The sequence below is a fragment of the Mugil cephalus genome, chromosome 8, assembly GCF_022458985.1.
Source record: "Mugil cephalus isolate CIBA_MC_2020 chromosome 8, CIBA_Mcephalus_1.1, whole genome shotgun sequence".
Lineage (NCBI taxonomy): Eukaryota > Metazoa > Chordata > Actinopteri > Mugiliformes > Mugilidae > Mugil > Mugil cephalus.
This window is the reverse complement of record NC_061777.1, coordinates 1,571,202-1,586,650: the sequence shown is the minus strand read 5'-3', so window position 1 is coordinate 1,586,650 and position 15,449 is coordinate 1,571,202. Positions and strand designations below refer to the sequence as shown.

At 43.1% G+C, this 15,449-nt stretch overlaps 1 protein-coding gene across 1 annotated transcript in view; it reads left to right on the top strand.

Moving 5' to 3' along the window:
- znf608 (zinc finger protein 608) overlaps positions 1 to 15,449 on the top strand; it is a 39,284-nt gene continuing 23,835 nt past the window's right edge. The window contains exon 1 of the mRNA XM_047592891.1: positions 1 to 1,489. Within this exon, the coding sequence (XP_047448847.1) occupies positions 560 to 1,489 (930 nt within the window). The 5' untranslated portion in view covers positions 1 to 559. The remainder of the gene's footprint in view (positions 1,490 to 15,449) is intronic.

Below are 15,449 nucleotides of genomic sequence, written 5' to 3'. Positions count from 1 at the left end.
TTTGCTATTAAATGCATAAACAAACACGGTCTTAAAGCTAATTTATATATACCTTCCTGCTGTGAAGAGGACAAGGAATTTCTGAGACACTTGATCCATGAAGTTAGTTCCACCTAAACTGACGTGCAAAACCAACGCTGCAGCGCCCTCCAGCGACCAGTGTGTGTGTGATCAGTGACACATGTGAAAAGTATATTGAGAAAGAATATAAACCTTGTCTCTCTGTAGAATATTAGAGACAGTCAACAGTGATATGCACCAACATTTAAAGGATTAAATTAACACCAGACTGTTTTAAAGTGAATAAGGAAATAATCAGAGTTGTTGTTTTTTTTTCCCTTTGTGTTTTTTCTTTTTAGGTTAAAAGTATTGATTTGCGCCTGCAGCTGTGTCTGTGAAATCCTCAGCTGTCACTCAGCCTGTGTTTGGGATCCAGCAGCCTGGATCAGAGCCGTGCGTGTCCGCCGCTCTCCGCCACACTGCGGCTGGCTGCCGCTCTGACAATGACCTGAATGCTGATTATTGTGGAGATCGACAAAGGAGACAAGGAGAGGAGGAGATGAACCGTTTCCCGAGAGTTGGGGAGAATGGAGGGCTGCTGACGGACTGCAGGGAGCTGTCACCCAACCACACCGCCGCCTCCTCCTCCTCCTCTTCCTCCTCCATCCCCTCCTCCTCCTCCTCCTCCTCCTCCAGCGCTGCTGGCTCAGCCGACAGACACGCGGCCCTGCCCTCGCTCCAGACCCGGGGACCTGGCGGCGGCGGGTCGGAGCCGAGGAGATCCGCACTGAAACGGAGCCGATCCGGCCGGGAGGGACGAGAGGAACCCGAGGCGGCGGCGGCGGCGGATCAGTCCGTGGCTACTGTCGCGCTGCGCGGCGGCGGACAGGTGCGCGTCGGGGCGGATAAGCAGCAGCAGCAGCGTCGGGAGGCTCAAGGACGCAGAGTCAGTGGAGAAAGTGTGGAGATGATTTCTACGGTCAGCAGAGACGCGGAAGGAAGCGGCAACAACAGCTGCAGCAACAGCGTCTCCGACGTGACCGCGGCCGCTCCTTCTGCGCCATGCGCCAAAGCCAAGGAGGAGAGGAAGGGGAAGAACGTGATCCGGGGCTGGAAGAGGGAGAGGGACAGGGAGAGGGACGCCGCCGCTCCTCCTGCCCGTACCAGGAAGGAGAAGCCCGGCGATGGCTCGTCTCCTCCTCCCCCTCCTCCTGCTCCTCCTCCTCCTCCCTCCGTCTTCCTCCCGTCGTCCGCCCTGCCTGAGCATCATCATCTGTGCCGCGACGGCCCCGGACACTGCCACTGCGCCGCGGCGGACTCCCGGATCGCGGCAGACAACGTGAACAACAACAACAACAACAACAATAATAACCAGAACTGCCACAGAAGCGCTCTGGATTGTGGAGCAAAAAGCGGCGGCGGCGCTATTGTTGTCAGGCGGCAGCATGACGACACGCCGGCCGCCAAGAAACACAGAGGAGCCGAGAAGGTAAGCGGGGGTTTTATTGTCTGGAGGTCCGGGGATGCACAGCAGCAGCATCTTCAAGGCTGCACATTTTTCATCTGCACAACTGTGGAGTTTAGCATGAAAAGGCCTGAAAATCTTATCAGGCAGATGCAGGTGTGAAGGCCACAGAGAAGCCTGCAGACACTGAACAGGTTTAATGTGGAAATGATGGAGGAGGAGGAGGAGGAGGAGGAGGAGGATGAGGAGGACAGCCTCAGCCTGTCTGCCACATGATATTTATTTCCTATTGTTGCAGGCTGCTGTCATTGTTCCCAGGCTCACTGTCTGTGGTGATGTTCAGCATGCTGATGTGCAGAGATCAGATCATTTTTTTTTTCTTTTGGACAGGGGGATGAAAAGAGGAGGAGGATGAAGAGGAGGGAGGCAGTAGCAGCAGTGTGTCCTCCATCTACATCCTCCTCTTCCTCCTTTCAGAACCATTTAATCCATTCCTTGTCTCTGCTGGAGATTTGAGGGAAAAGCAAGGCATCCTGCTCAGGCTTTGTTTGCCTATGAAAGACTCGTCACCTCAAAATGAACCAGTCTCAGATTGCTGAGCTTCTAACGAGTCACTCTGAGCTCGTTTTCATCTGAGGGATGGTTTGATTAGTACTATTTATTTATTTATTTATTTTTATCAGAAAGCATCCACAGGAGAAGATGGAGGAGAGACGGGAGGAGAGGTGAGGTGAGGGAGAAAAGATTTGTGATAAGAGAGGGAGGAATAGGAAGTGACAGCAGAGGACATGGGAGGGGGGGGTCTGAAAGACAAAAAAAAGAGCAGACGGAGGATGTTCAGGAGGAGGTTTGCAGGATCAGACGAGGCAGGGGAGGCTGAAGCTGCTGACAGGAGGAAACGCTGGTCTGCTTTTGTTTATTTGTTGATCTGAAGGATTCCCGTTCAGACTGAGGAGGCTGGAAGTCGTTCAACACAAATCTGGCCTCCTCGGAAAAGTCTGATGATGCAGTCGAGCTTCAGAGGCTCAATGAGCTCCAGACGTGGATTATTTGCTGATGTTAAAACAGAAACATTTAAAAGAGGACGGCAGTTTATTGCAGACTTTTATTTTATATTCACATAAATGCGTCTGCTGTCGGCGTGTCTAACCCGACACGCTCCACCTCTGCTGTAGAGACTCGGGGAAATGAGGGTAAGTCAGGACAAAAAGCTCGTGCTCCCTGCAGCTTTCTAAAAAACACTGGTACAAGTAATGACGAGCTGCAGACGTAATCCGGGGGAGGACGATCGCTGCACTACGTCCAGGTCGCTTAAGAACATCTACCACGGTATGTTTTCAGAATCCTGCAAGGAATCTTCTCACCATCTGGATAAAAACAATGTTCATCATACTGAACAAACATAAAATCGATGCACGTTTGTTTCTGCATGAAATAAAGATGGCAGGCCGATGGCTACCTGCATAGAAAGCAAGGGCTGCAACTATTTCCTCCAGCGGATCTCTGCTGAAGAACATTCTCAGCTTTAATATGTCATGCATGTCTCCAAATGCTGGTAGAAAAGCTCTGGTTCCAATTCATTGCAGATTAAGCTGCACATCCGACTCTATAGGAACGGAGTCAGACATTTAAATGAAATCTAATGAAAGTGAGGGCAGCAGGGTGGTATTCCTGTTGATAACCTCTTTGGGGAGACGAAGCTTGAAGCTTGAGCATGTGTGATGGGACTGATAAGAAGGTGAACTGTGTCTCAGGAGTCTCATACTTTCATCTGGTCATGCCACTGACTGGAGATCTTGGGGCCAAAAGGTTAAGGGTCTTGTGTAGAATGCGATCCGATCTAACGGGTCAGTTTTGGTTGCAGGATGATTCAAACATGTGGTTAAGGAGCTTGATGCCAAACCTTATCAGACCCTAAGCAGTTGGAATCCTCTACAGATAGACCTGGTTGTCTCTTGAGACCTGGTTGTCAGAAAGATGGATAACTGTACGTGGGCAGGGCAAAACCAAAGGCATCTGTTGTGGTCTAGTAGCATCTGATCAGAGTGAAAGACTGATCTAAACATCTAATAGCTGGTTCCATGGGGAAAGGTCGTGCTGAATTTCAGTGATGTCAACCAGTTCTTAACCTGTAACTGGGTCAAGTGTAGAATGCAAGCTGCCCAGGTTGCATGATGAACCAAACGGTTAAGGAGCCCGATGACCCCGGAAAACGTGAAATCGGCGGCGGTGGCTCTAAGTGTTGCATGACAAATCAGCTAGTGTTGAAAAAAGATTGGTAAATGAAACATGTTTCAACTGTTTTTTCACAGACTGAAAATCATTTTTTGTTGGTTAAGATAAGAAGCAGGACGTACTTAGGTGTCTTAGTGGCGCCGCCAGGGAAGCTTGTTTGGTTATTGGTTGGTTTAAACCCAAAGACAGAGGCGCAGTTAATTAAAGATCCACTCCGTCTGAAGCTTTTCATTGAATAATAATTGTGTCCATAATTGTGTTCTTCTAGTACCTCGACCAAGCCGCTAATGCTACTTTCAGCACAACAGAACTTTCATCAAGCAACTAAACGAATTCCTGGTTTGCTTTTTCATGTCATTGCTCAGTAAACCATAGAATAGATCCCTCCATGGCCTCTCCACGTCACTGTGACGTCATGATGTTAACTAGAGGCAAAACAGAGGGAAGCTTGAGGCAAACACTGTCACTTTCAGCCACGAAAATGTCGTCTTGCTGTATTTTTTGGTGCCAAAACCGAAAAATCGTCGGAGTGAGACAATCAGGTCTGATTAATATGCATCATCAGTTTCACCCTGGATAATGTTATGAGTTAGATTAAATTGTGACTGAAATAACGTTAAGTTAATGGTTGTTTGGGGGATTCTCGGTACATGTTAATGCTAGTGCTAACCACTAGCTAACACAATGTTAGTTGCATATTTCAGGGGTGTCCAAGCAGAAGTTGCATTTACTACGTTCCCCTCCACAGTGTTTCCACTTACTAACTGTAATATCTTTGTTGAAGGGGCTTCACTTGATAAAGACAGACCAGTCTTCGTCCCCTCTGTGTCCTTTGGTCAAATCGTCCATCCAGTGAGAGAGAGTGTAGAGGTCGATGAATATAGTCCCATCAGTCAGAGTCAACTTTTTAAAATAACACTCACGGTCTTGGAGAGTGAGTGTATTAGTATATTCTACAGTCCACTGAAATATGCTAAGCGCCGTTTACAGGCTATAGTGTTTGGCATCCAGTTAAGCCCCGCCCCTTAAAAGACGTCTCATTGTTTACAAACCCTGAAGGGGTCTATAACCTGGTCCCCTCCATCGCTCCCCAACCTGCAGCCGACAGCAGCCATGCGTCATCATTACCATAATGCCATTTTTTTTTTACCAGAAAGCGCAACTTCCCAGTGTTCAGTCACACTTTGAATTTTATTTTCTATATGTGAGTTAGGGTAATTCAAATATCGTAGGCTATTTTATGTGCAGGCGGATGTTTAGGTCTTAAAGGGTTAAGAGCTATTACAGAGAGTAGCTGTTAAATAAATTTCTGCTCAACCAATTAGAAACATTCAGCGCTGCAAACTCCCCCCCCCTCACAGATCAGGATCATTTTAGGGGCTGAAATAACTTCCACAGAACTTAATTTATACAGAAGTGTCCTTGCGTAAAAGTTAAACTATTCTGCCCCTGTTAACTAACTAAATAATAGTTGGTTCCTGTTTAGATCTGTTTAGTTGTTATATTTAACGTCAGGCTGGGGGTCAATAAATAAACCTGTTGGTGCATATGGACGCACCAATGTGTCAGTTCACCAATTTTACATAGATGTAGATGCAGTCGATCTGAATCATAATCAACAGAAAAGTGATAAACATAAGTTGACACTTAAATGTGCATTTACCAAAGAAGACTAATAAGATTTACTTAAAGTTGCTTCAGCTTCTCGAATGGAATTTGTTGTGCAGAATCACCACATTAAGTCTGTAGAAAATTTACAGCACAGCAGACATATGGTCACATGTTCACTAATAAACACAACAACAATCTATGAACACAACACGAGCACAGTAGATCAAAAACCTGCTGGTGGTGTAGTACCATGCATAGCTACTAACTACAAATCCCATAATGCTCTATATCACAAATGATTAAACTCTATTGACAGCTACATATTTCCTTTCTAACATATCCAACTGCACTATAAATTATACGTATTTTATTTTACATACAGGAGCAAAACTGAGATCAGGTGTGAAGTGGTGGCCGGGGACACGTGGAGACACATGTTACTTAAGACCAGGTGGAACTGGACAGTTGTGATGGGATCACCCAGGACAGACGTTAACAGGGTCAGAGGTTCAGATCCCTGCTCTGCAAAGGTTCCTGGGTCCTTGGGGAATGTGATTCTTGCAGAAAGTCCAGGCCTCCGAGTCGTGGAGCTGCTGCTGAAGTTGGTTTGTGTTTGTTTCAGGTAGAAAAATAAAAAACAAAACGAAAAAAACAACTTGTAGCGTTAAAAATTGATTGTAAAAGATTGATAAAAGTCTCAACATAATTATACATTTTCCAATATAAGCTGTGTGATACATGATTGACAGTTCTCTTCTTCTGACTGGATGAATGCATGAAAACTAAAAACCATGCCAGCTGTTCAAGAAACATGAGGCTTCATCTACAAATACTCATGTGACTCTTCATCTCCAGACCTGGTGTTTATTTCTTATTATTGCTGAATCAAAGACATTCTATTCAGGGACTTTTGGAAGCGCTCAAGTTAATCTGATTAAAAACGAATTGAGAGCGTACGATGCGTTTAATTTAAATGGGATCAGAATTGGATTAAATAGTTACACCCCTGCTGAAGAGCGCGTGCACCGGTTGTGCCGTTGCACGGAACTGAAATGTTACACGGAGCTTATGAGCTGCAGTCGAATGGAGGAAGATTATTACACGGAACCATATATTAAACGCAATTTACAGAGGGAAGTGGTGCTTATCTGTAGTAGACGGTCGTACAGACGCTCCGAGAGTAGCGCTGAAGGGTTTATGGTGATCTTGGCATTCTGGGGGATTAAATACAGTTTGTGTTTTATTTCCTTGTGTGGTGCTGCTGATAATATTGTGTTTTTTTTATATCTGTATCTGTAATTATAATTGTTTGTAAGGATTGTGGCTGTGTTGTCTTGTAAACCCCCAAAAGCCGACGGTCAATCAACCAGTCGAGGCTCAGGCGTGCAGCTTTGATTCAGACTGTGCATTTATTCATTCTGTATAAACAGGAGCATAAATGTGTCAAAGAGAGAGTTCTGTGAGATCGTTATGAATCAGTTTGACCCAATGTGAAGCTGATTCTTCTCTGCTCACACTGAACAGGTCATCGAGTGGCCAACCAGTGAAATGTTGTCTATTTATAATTCAATAAAGTTTATTCAAAGAAGGCTTCTAGATGAGGACTCGGGCCGGCGGGCGCTACTGATTTCCTGATTAGTTTTTATTTCTGTTTTAAAGCTAATGCTGTCGTTGGTTCCAGAGGTTTGTGGCGTCTCCTCCATCGTTTCCCTCTAGTTTCTCATCTTTCTTGTGTCTTTGCTTTTGTCGTCAGATCTCCTCTGTCGTCATACTTTTTAAATCCAATCAGTTCTCCCTTCACATTCGGACCAATCTCGTTGCACAATCTTGAAAAATTTGTTGCATCAAAACCAGTCTCGCGACACTTCTAAGGAAAGGAGGATGCAGAATGACGTGTATTTAAAATCTAGATCTGGGGATTTTTATGAATCAGTATCAAGGTCCATTTAAATTAAAATCTTTTATTTATTTTGAGCGTTTCTAAAGCTCTTCTTAAAGTTCTTTAAGACCCAAGCATTGGTTTGGAATGCATCTTAATTTCTTTAAGATAAGATCAAGATCTTTAGGTATTTGGGATCAGTGGGACCTAAGAAGTATGAAACAAATAAGCATCATAGTTTTTGAAACAAATGATACGGACACTAGGATTATTTCACTGTATATTACAATTTAAGTCCCCAACCAAACTATAATACTGTTTATGTTAATGCAAAAGCAGAATTGGAAACGATGAAATCGCAACGTCCTCAAACGAGTACTTGTGAATTTGTTACATTTTTTATGTCATATCAAACTAGAAAAGTTAATAAGAATAAATAAATAAGTGTATCAACCCCTCACTACCACTACATGGTAGATAAAAGTGTCTCCTTACGAGAACAACAGGTCTAAATGAAGCAGAATAAGCTGCAACAAACCTAAAACCTAATGTCCCCATATGAGGACACCGGGTCTCAGGAGGTTAAAGGACAAGGTTTGTGCTCCTGTACTGGATCATATTCACGCTAAACGTGTTGTTCATTAGCATGTTAATGTTTGCTGAATAGCAAAACTGGAAATTGTTGCTGTTGCTTCATTCTTACAGTTGATCCTGAAGGCAACACTGATGTCCATGTTCTTCATTTTATTGCAGTTCATTAAATTCTTGAGATACTTCACAAACAAAACACAAATTTCATGAGAATGCGTGAGAGGCCGATGCATTGATTTCCAGGAGGGGCCGTAAACGTCTGCACCAAATTTCATTCCAATCCATCCAGTATCTGTTGGGATATTTCAGCGTGATGTCTAAGAACGCACACGTGAAGAATAATAATGAAAACAGGTGAAATTATCAAGATGCAAAAAGAAAATTGTAATAAAAAAATCATGTCCAGTCTGGCTGCTGGAAAGAAAAACCGTTCTGCTGCTGTGGCTCAGGCCGTCATCTGCATGACAATAAGATGCACTCGAGTTTGTCTGTGAATGACAGCGGCTGCTCCGTCTGTCACTCAGTCCTGATCCCTGCAGGCTGAATGAACATGAAACCACAGAAACGCTCTTCTCTCCCGTTGGATGCTTCCACTTGTCAATATATTTGTTATTTATGCATTTTTTTTTTTTTCTGCAGCTCTTGAGTCGTACCGTTTCTTTGTTAACAGTTTTTGGTGATGTTGCATGGAAACAGCCCGACTTTCTGGAGCTGGAGCTCCTTTTGTCTTTTAATGCTTCTTTCTCCGTACAAGAACAAATCAGTTAACAGCTGGATGCAGTTGCTTTTGTTCTGAATTATTCAAACACTGCAAATATTTTCTCACTTGGCCTTTTTTTGTTTGTTTGTATTTTGTGCTCCCAAATTTTGTGGTGACAAATGTGAAAAATGAACATTAGGTGGATGGTTTTAATGTTATGGCTGGTGAGTGTAGAGACCAGCCATGTAACCACATACAACTGGTTTCAGTCCTATCATTGGACCAGAGGGAGCAGAGGTTAACTCAAACTCCCAGCTAATTAAATGATGAGCGTGAGTAGAGCTAAAGACAACTAGCAGCAGTTTTCAGCAGCAGTAGCCACACCCATTAATTCTTATAGAGATGAATCCTGTTTCAGTACCAGGCTATAAACATCTTTAAGGTTTTTAAAAAGGTTTATGGGGATTGAGTCATTTTTGGAGCCAGCCTCTAGTGGACATTAGTGGAAGTGCAGTTTTTTGGGAGCTCTGCATTCGCTTTAGGTGCATAAAATGTCCTGGGTTGGAATTTTAGAGGACAAGAAATGTCTTTAGACTGTTTTTTTTGTTTTTTGTTTTTTAAACAGTCCATGCATCGTGGTGCCTTCATGTCAGCATGAAAACGAACAAAGTCCAATCAGTCTGCAGAGAAGATAGATACTAAAAAACGATTTCATTTTTGTGTTTGTTCCTGGAAAACACTGAAAGATACTTCAGAGGATTTCAAGCTTCGTCAGATATTTATTTTAAGTCTTTTACAGAGATTCTGACAGATTAAGGAACAAGTAACTTACACCTATAATGTGTGAATGATGCTAAAAGAAGAGGGGAAAGCTGTTAATTATGCTTCATTAAACATAGAGAGTAGCAGATGCTGTAGAAGAAGAAGATAAAAATGACAACCTTTAAGAAGAGAAATCTTTCCTAGCCATCTCTTTTAAGTCTATTAGCACTGGTTGACCCTCTGATGATCGCTGACAGGACTTTAAGGTGCACCGTCCTTTTTATTTAGCGTGCTATCATCACACAAAGGTCACCGGTCCTCAGCGGGATTCAAACTTGCGTCACATGTGTCCAGTCTTCGCCGGGGGCTGATAATCGGCGGCACTTTGATGTAGCTTATCCTTTCATTTTTCAAAGAATATTGACTGAGGCGAGGCTCCGCCAGCGTGGCCAGACAGTTATCTAACAGCCAGCCAGACGTCTCTCCGCATCCGCAACGCCGAACGCACACTCTGAAGGCACAAAATGTCTGACTCTGGACTCTTGATGTGGATTTTTAAAGGAGTTAAAAAAAAAAAGAAGAAGAAAAAAGCTTCATGTCCGCTGAGACGTGGGTCTTGGAGAAACTATATGAGCTCAATTTAAACCAGTCTGTGTGCAACAATGTCAAAGATCAGTAACATTATACTGAGACTAAGACCGGGTGAGAAAGTGTCAGATCAGCCTGGTTGATCAGGTTTGGAGGTGGTTCTGAGTCGCTTGTGTTTTCAGCTGACGGACCAACCACTCAACTGACCTCCTCCACAGAAACAGGATTTAACGTTAACGTTACAGTTTTTGCTCTGTTGTTTTGAGACAGCAGCAGTTTGAACCATATTCCACTGCATCTCAAATAATACTGGTATTTATGTGCAAACAGAGGATGAAACTGTGATAGTAAAGTAGGATAAGAGTTGATCTGAGTCCTCGTCTGACGTTAAATGTCCTAACGTTCGTCCCCTAGGCTGTAGCCTCCTAAAGTCTTTCCTTGTCTTCTTCTAGAGGCGACTGGATTCAGTCCAATAAATCTTTCTGTCTGAGGAACCATCTCTAACATGCTCATGATGGATATTCTCATTACTCCTGGACATTTGAAGACGTTGCTCTCAAACACTTTTCTCACTTTAATGTGCACCTGCACGTATATGGACAGGAAGGATGGCTGGCCTTTCTATAGTCCACCTCATGATGTGTTCAGGGTCAAGCTCATTTCAGGGAAATTCACAGATTCCTACAGAAGATTTTGTCATATTTATTCGTTTTCATTTTGTAAAAGCCAGCCTGTGCTTTACAGTCTTTGTGATTTGGTTTTGTTTTGTTTTTTGGAGGTTATAGGTTACCTTGAAAGGCCTCTTCCTTTCTTCTGTCTGTCTTTAAGCCAACATGCAAAGTCAACTTTATGATCTGCAGGTGTGACACAAAGTTAATCCTTTAGCGTTTAGTTTTATTTAACAGAAAAGGCCAGTTTACCTACAACCTGATGATTAGGAGAAGTTCTCTTCAGGATTCAGATGAAAAACCTGCAAAATTAGAGATGTGGTCAAAATGAATAGTGGCCAAAAATGACCACAAACAGACTTGTCATCAATCAAAGCTCAGCAATTCTGACTAAAATCACATTATCTGCTCAGTATATGGACGTTTTTATTGAAGGAAAATTTCTCCATTTGTTTTGATTCGACAGAAGATTAAATAGAGGAGAAGCAAAAGTGTCGAGTGTGTTTTCAGAGCATCTCACACGGAGGCACCACAGAGTGCCCATTAGCTACAAACACATCAATGCCAACGGAGCGAAAAGGCTTCATGGTTTTGACGCTACGCCCACACACTCTGATCTGGCAGCTTTTCCTCTGCATCCGTTCACTGAAGGCTCCACTGCTGCAGGAGACACTGAAGTAAGATGCATCATAATATCACCATCAGGAAAAAAAAAGGGAAAGAAAAACGTCTTAGAATCACCCGCTGTCGCCTCTTCTCTTCTTTCATTTGACTGCAGCTTTCCTGAAGCATCTGGTTCCTTTAACACCTACAGGAAGCTCCAGCAGCTGATTGGCTCACATCTGTTTTCGCTTCTGACGGAAAACTCAGGGGAAGAGTTTAGGGGATTATTTTTATCCTGGCGCATTCGGTTCTTATTCAGATTCATTTCATTTTATTTTATAATGAGCCGTGTTTCAACAGATCAACTCCAACCAACCTGAGCCCATTTTTGTTGTAAACTAATTGAACTCAGACAGTGTGTTTGAATCATCTGTCCATCACCCACATTAAGCTCCGCCCCAAACACTGTGACGTAGGAGATCTCAGCTGGAGCAGAATCAGGAGGCGACTGAAACTAATCCATCAGGTAAAGTTGATGGACCAACTTTCCTCTGCATGAACCTTTTGTCTGGTTTCTAGAATTACACTCCTTAGCCTCCAAGCTAATAGTAGCTTTTTCTTGGTATCCTAGCCTCCCAGATTATAGTAGCTCTTCCTAGCTACCTAGCGTCCCAGCTAATGGTAGCTCTTCCTAGCTTCTCAGCCTCCCAGCTAAAAGTGGCCCTTTCTTGGTACCCTTACCTCATAGCTTACAGCAACTCTTCCTAGCTACCTAGCCTCCCAGCTAATAGTAGCTCTTCTTAGCTTCCTAGCATTTTAGCTAAAAGCAGTGGATACCTGCTCCCTAGCCTCCCAACTAATAGTTGTTCTTTCTTGGTTTCCAACCCTCCCACCTTATGATAGCTCTTCTTAGCTACCTAGCCTCCCAGCTTATTGCCTTTCAGTTAATAGCAGTGCATACCTACTCCCTCTCTTGGTATCCCAGAATGAGCCTATAGTAGCTCTTCCTAGCTTCCTAGCCTCCCTCCTAATGGTAGCTCTTCTTAGCTTCATAGCCTCCCAACCAATAGAAATGCATACCTGATCCCTAGCCTCCCAGCTAATAGTAGCTTTTTCTTGGTACCCTAGACTCCCAGCTTATAGCAGCTCTTCCTAGCTGCCTAGCCTCCCAGCTAATGGTAGCTCGTCTTAGCTTCCCAGCTAACAGCATAGCATAACTGCTCCCTAACCTCTAAACTAGCTCTAAATTGGTAGCTCTTCTTAGCTTCCTAGCCTCCAAGCTAATAAGAGCTCTTTCTTGGTGTGCTAGCCTCCCAGCTTATAGTAGCTCTTCTAGCCTTTCAGTTAATAGCATCCTAAAATGAGCTTATGGTAGCTACATAGCCTCTCAGCTAATCGTAGCTCCTCTCATCTTCCTAGCCTCCAAGCTAACTGTAGCTCTCCCAAGCTGTCTCATGATGAATCCAGTCTACTGCCACCTGCTGGTGTAAAGACTTATTTCCTCACATTTACTAGCTGGTCATTGGCCACAGTCATTTGTGTTGTGTTCAAGTTTAACCTTGTGGTCCAGACACAGTGTTCGTGTCCGTACTTCAAGTCGTCAAATTTCTCGTCTAAAAGTGTCTCATCAGTAAAAGCCTCAGTTCAGATTCATAAAGGTGCTTCATTACTGAAACGCTGCGTGCAAACACTTGAGCTCAGGGATATTAATTCATGCAGAATTGGTTCTAACGAGATTATTGTTAATGGTTGACTGAGCAGCTGAAGGGACGACGACGGCGCTTCAGATGTTTAGTGGCGGCAGCTCGAGTTATTACTGCAGCGTCCACCGCTTCTCCCTCGGACGGTTTAAATGCCGTTAGAGCTTGTCATTCAGTCGGGAGGTAAATGTGTGCGTTGTTACGCTGAGAGGCTGAAAAAAAAAGGCAGAGCGGGGATGAGCCGGAGGGAGGAAAAGATGGCTACCGTTCACAAAAACACACACACACACAAACAACAGCCTGACAATAAAGATGAGTTCTGTCTGAGAACAAAAAGAAAACCAGCGTGGCTGCAGCTCACGGAGGGAATTAACGGGAGGAGGAGGAGGAGGAGGAGGAAGGATGGAGGGATGAAAAGAGAAGGAAGGAGATAAGTAAGACTGAAAATTGAGGAAACATTGGGAAAGGAGGACGCAAAAAAACAAAGAATGAAGGTTAACGAGAAAAAGGGGAAGAAGTGAAATCGTTGAAGGAAAATGGAGATGAAAGAAGAGGAAGAAGCACAAAGAAGAACAAGAGGAAACAATGAAACGGAAAAGATACAAGGATAAAAATAAGGATCAAAAGGATGAGGCGAAATAAAGAAAAAAGGAAGGGGATGAGGTGGTAAAAGAGGGAGGGATGAGAGAAGACAAAAGAGATTAAAGGAGGTAAAGAGGGGAGATTTAAAAAGGTGAAAGAGATGGAGGAGGTAAGATGTGCAAGATGAATATGTGAAGATGAGAGGATGAGGAGGAAAGGAGAGGGGGAGGGAAAGGATGTTTTAGTAAAAATGAACGAGGGAGAGGTGGAAGGAGGAGAGGATGAGTGTAGAGAGGAAGAAGAGTCCATTAGCTGAGCTGGATGAGGGGGCGGATGGAGGACCGGATGGTTGGATTGATTAAAATTCTTTCTCTGCATTTATGGACAAACACAGAAGCATCTTCCTGTCGCCTGAGCCGCATAAAAAAATAGGAAAAGATGGAGGAGAAAAAAAAAGAGGAAGAAATCAGACGTCTTTGTTTAATTATAGATTTTAGAGGCAGAATTAATGGAAAACTCAGCGGGTTCCCCTGATACACACACACACACACACACACACACACACACACACACACACCTCCCTCTCCTGATTAATGTGGGTAAATTCAGCTCGGACAGCTGTTTGTGATTCAACACACACACACACACAAATCTAGTGCGTTTGCTTCTTTTTCATCCGTTCATCCGTCGCCTTCCAGCAGATTCAGGGGTGAAACTGATTATTCTCTGGACTCTCTCTGTTTGGAGCTGATCATGTGGTGAAGGAACAGAACCTGAATCTCTGATTTATTTACAAATAATGTGCTCTGATTGGTCCGATCCAGTTGCGTTGTGTTCTTCTCTGAATCGGTTACGATCCAGATGCTGATGCTGCCGTTCTGTTTTAACCTCCGATCTCGTTATAGAGGATTTGCATCAAAAATGTGGATTATCAGATCAAATTAAGAACAACTGGACTCAACAATGATCCGTATGAACTAGTGTGGATCTGGAAAAGTGGATTCACCTCAGTTTGAGTTAGTTTAAGTTAGTTTTAGGTCATTTTAGTTGAAATAGTTACTGTCGCCCGTAACTATGACAGAAAAACAACATCTACAAACTTATCTGACAGTCCTCCAGGACGTAACTTAAGAAGTAACTTGAGGTTTGACGTTTGATATAAATTATTATTACCTGACACTAAATGTGAATCACAACACCAGGTTTCTGAGTCTGATTCCAGTTGTTTCTTCTAATGCAGTGATCTGTTTACTTCTCTTTTCTTTGGCAGATATCTGTAAAAATATAAAATATATCTCTGACTGCTTTTCAAATCTGTTGGTTCAGTCAATCACACAACAGATTTTCACCTTTTTTTTTTAAATTAATTTTACAGTTTAGATGCTATTAAAGCCCTTGATTCAAGCTAATGCTGCTAATCTCCATGTTCAACTGTCACTTTGTGAAAGCGTTCTATTCTATTCTATTGTATTCTATTCTATTCTATTCTATTCTATTCTGTTCTATTCTATTCTATTCTATTTTATTCTGTTCTATTCTATTCTATTCTATTCTATTTTATTCTATTCTATTCTGTAACGTGTTACTGGACTCATATTCTGATAAAAACTGACTCTAATTAAACAAACGCTTCCTAGCTTCTTAGCCTCTCAGCTAACAGTAGCTCTTAGCTTCCTAGCGTCCCAGCTAGTTTCTTTGTTCTTTTCATTATGTTCTGGGTTCTGAAATCTGGGGACATTTACAACTTTAAACAAATAAAAGTTATTAAGATGAAATGAAGAGACAGGAACAATTCAATTTGCATATTTAAACGTATTTAAACCGCTGTGCTTGTAATGCCAATAGCAGCGTGACCAGCTATAGTAATAATTAGTCTACATTCGACTCAAATAGGAGACATTTTTTGGGGACAGCTTTATCCGGGGGACAAGTCATCCAAAAGAGGGGCTGTCCCCAGAGTTCGTGGGCGTCTGGTCACCTCAGTTCTTGGGTCAAAGTTTGGAACATTTCTGCAGATAAAACAAAAGAAATGCACAAATGAATCTTTCCGTATTGATTTGAAAAA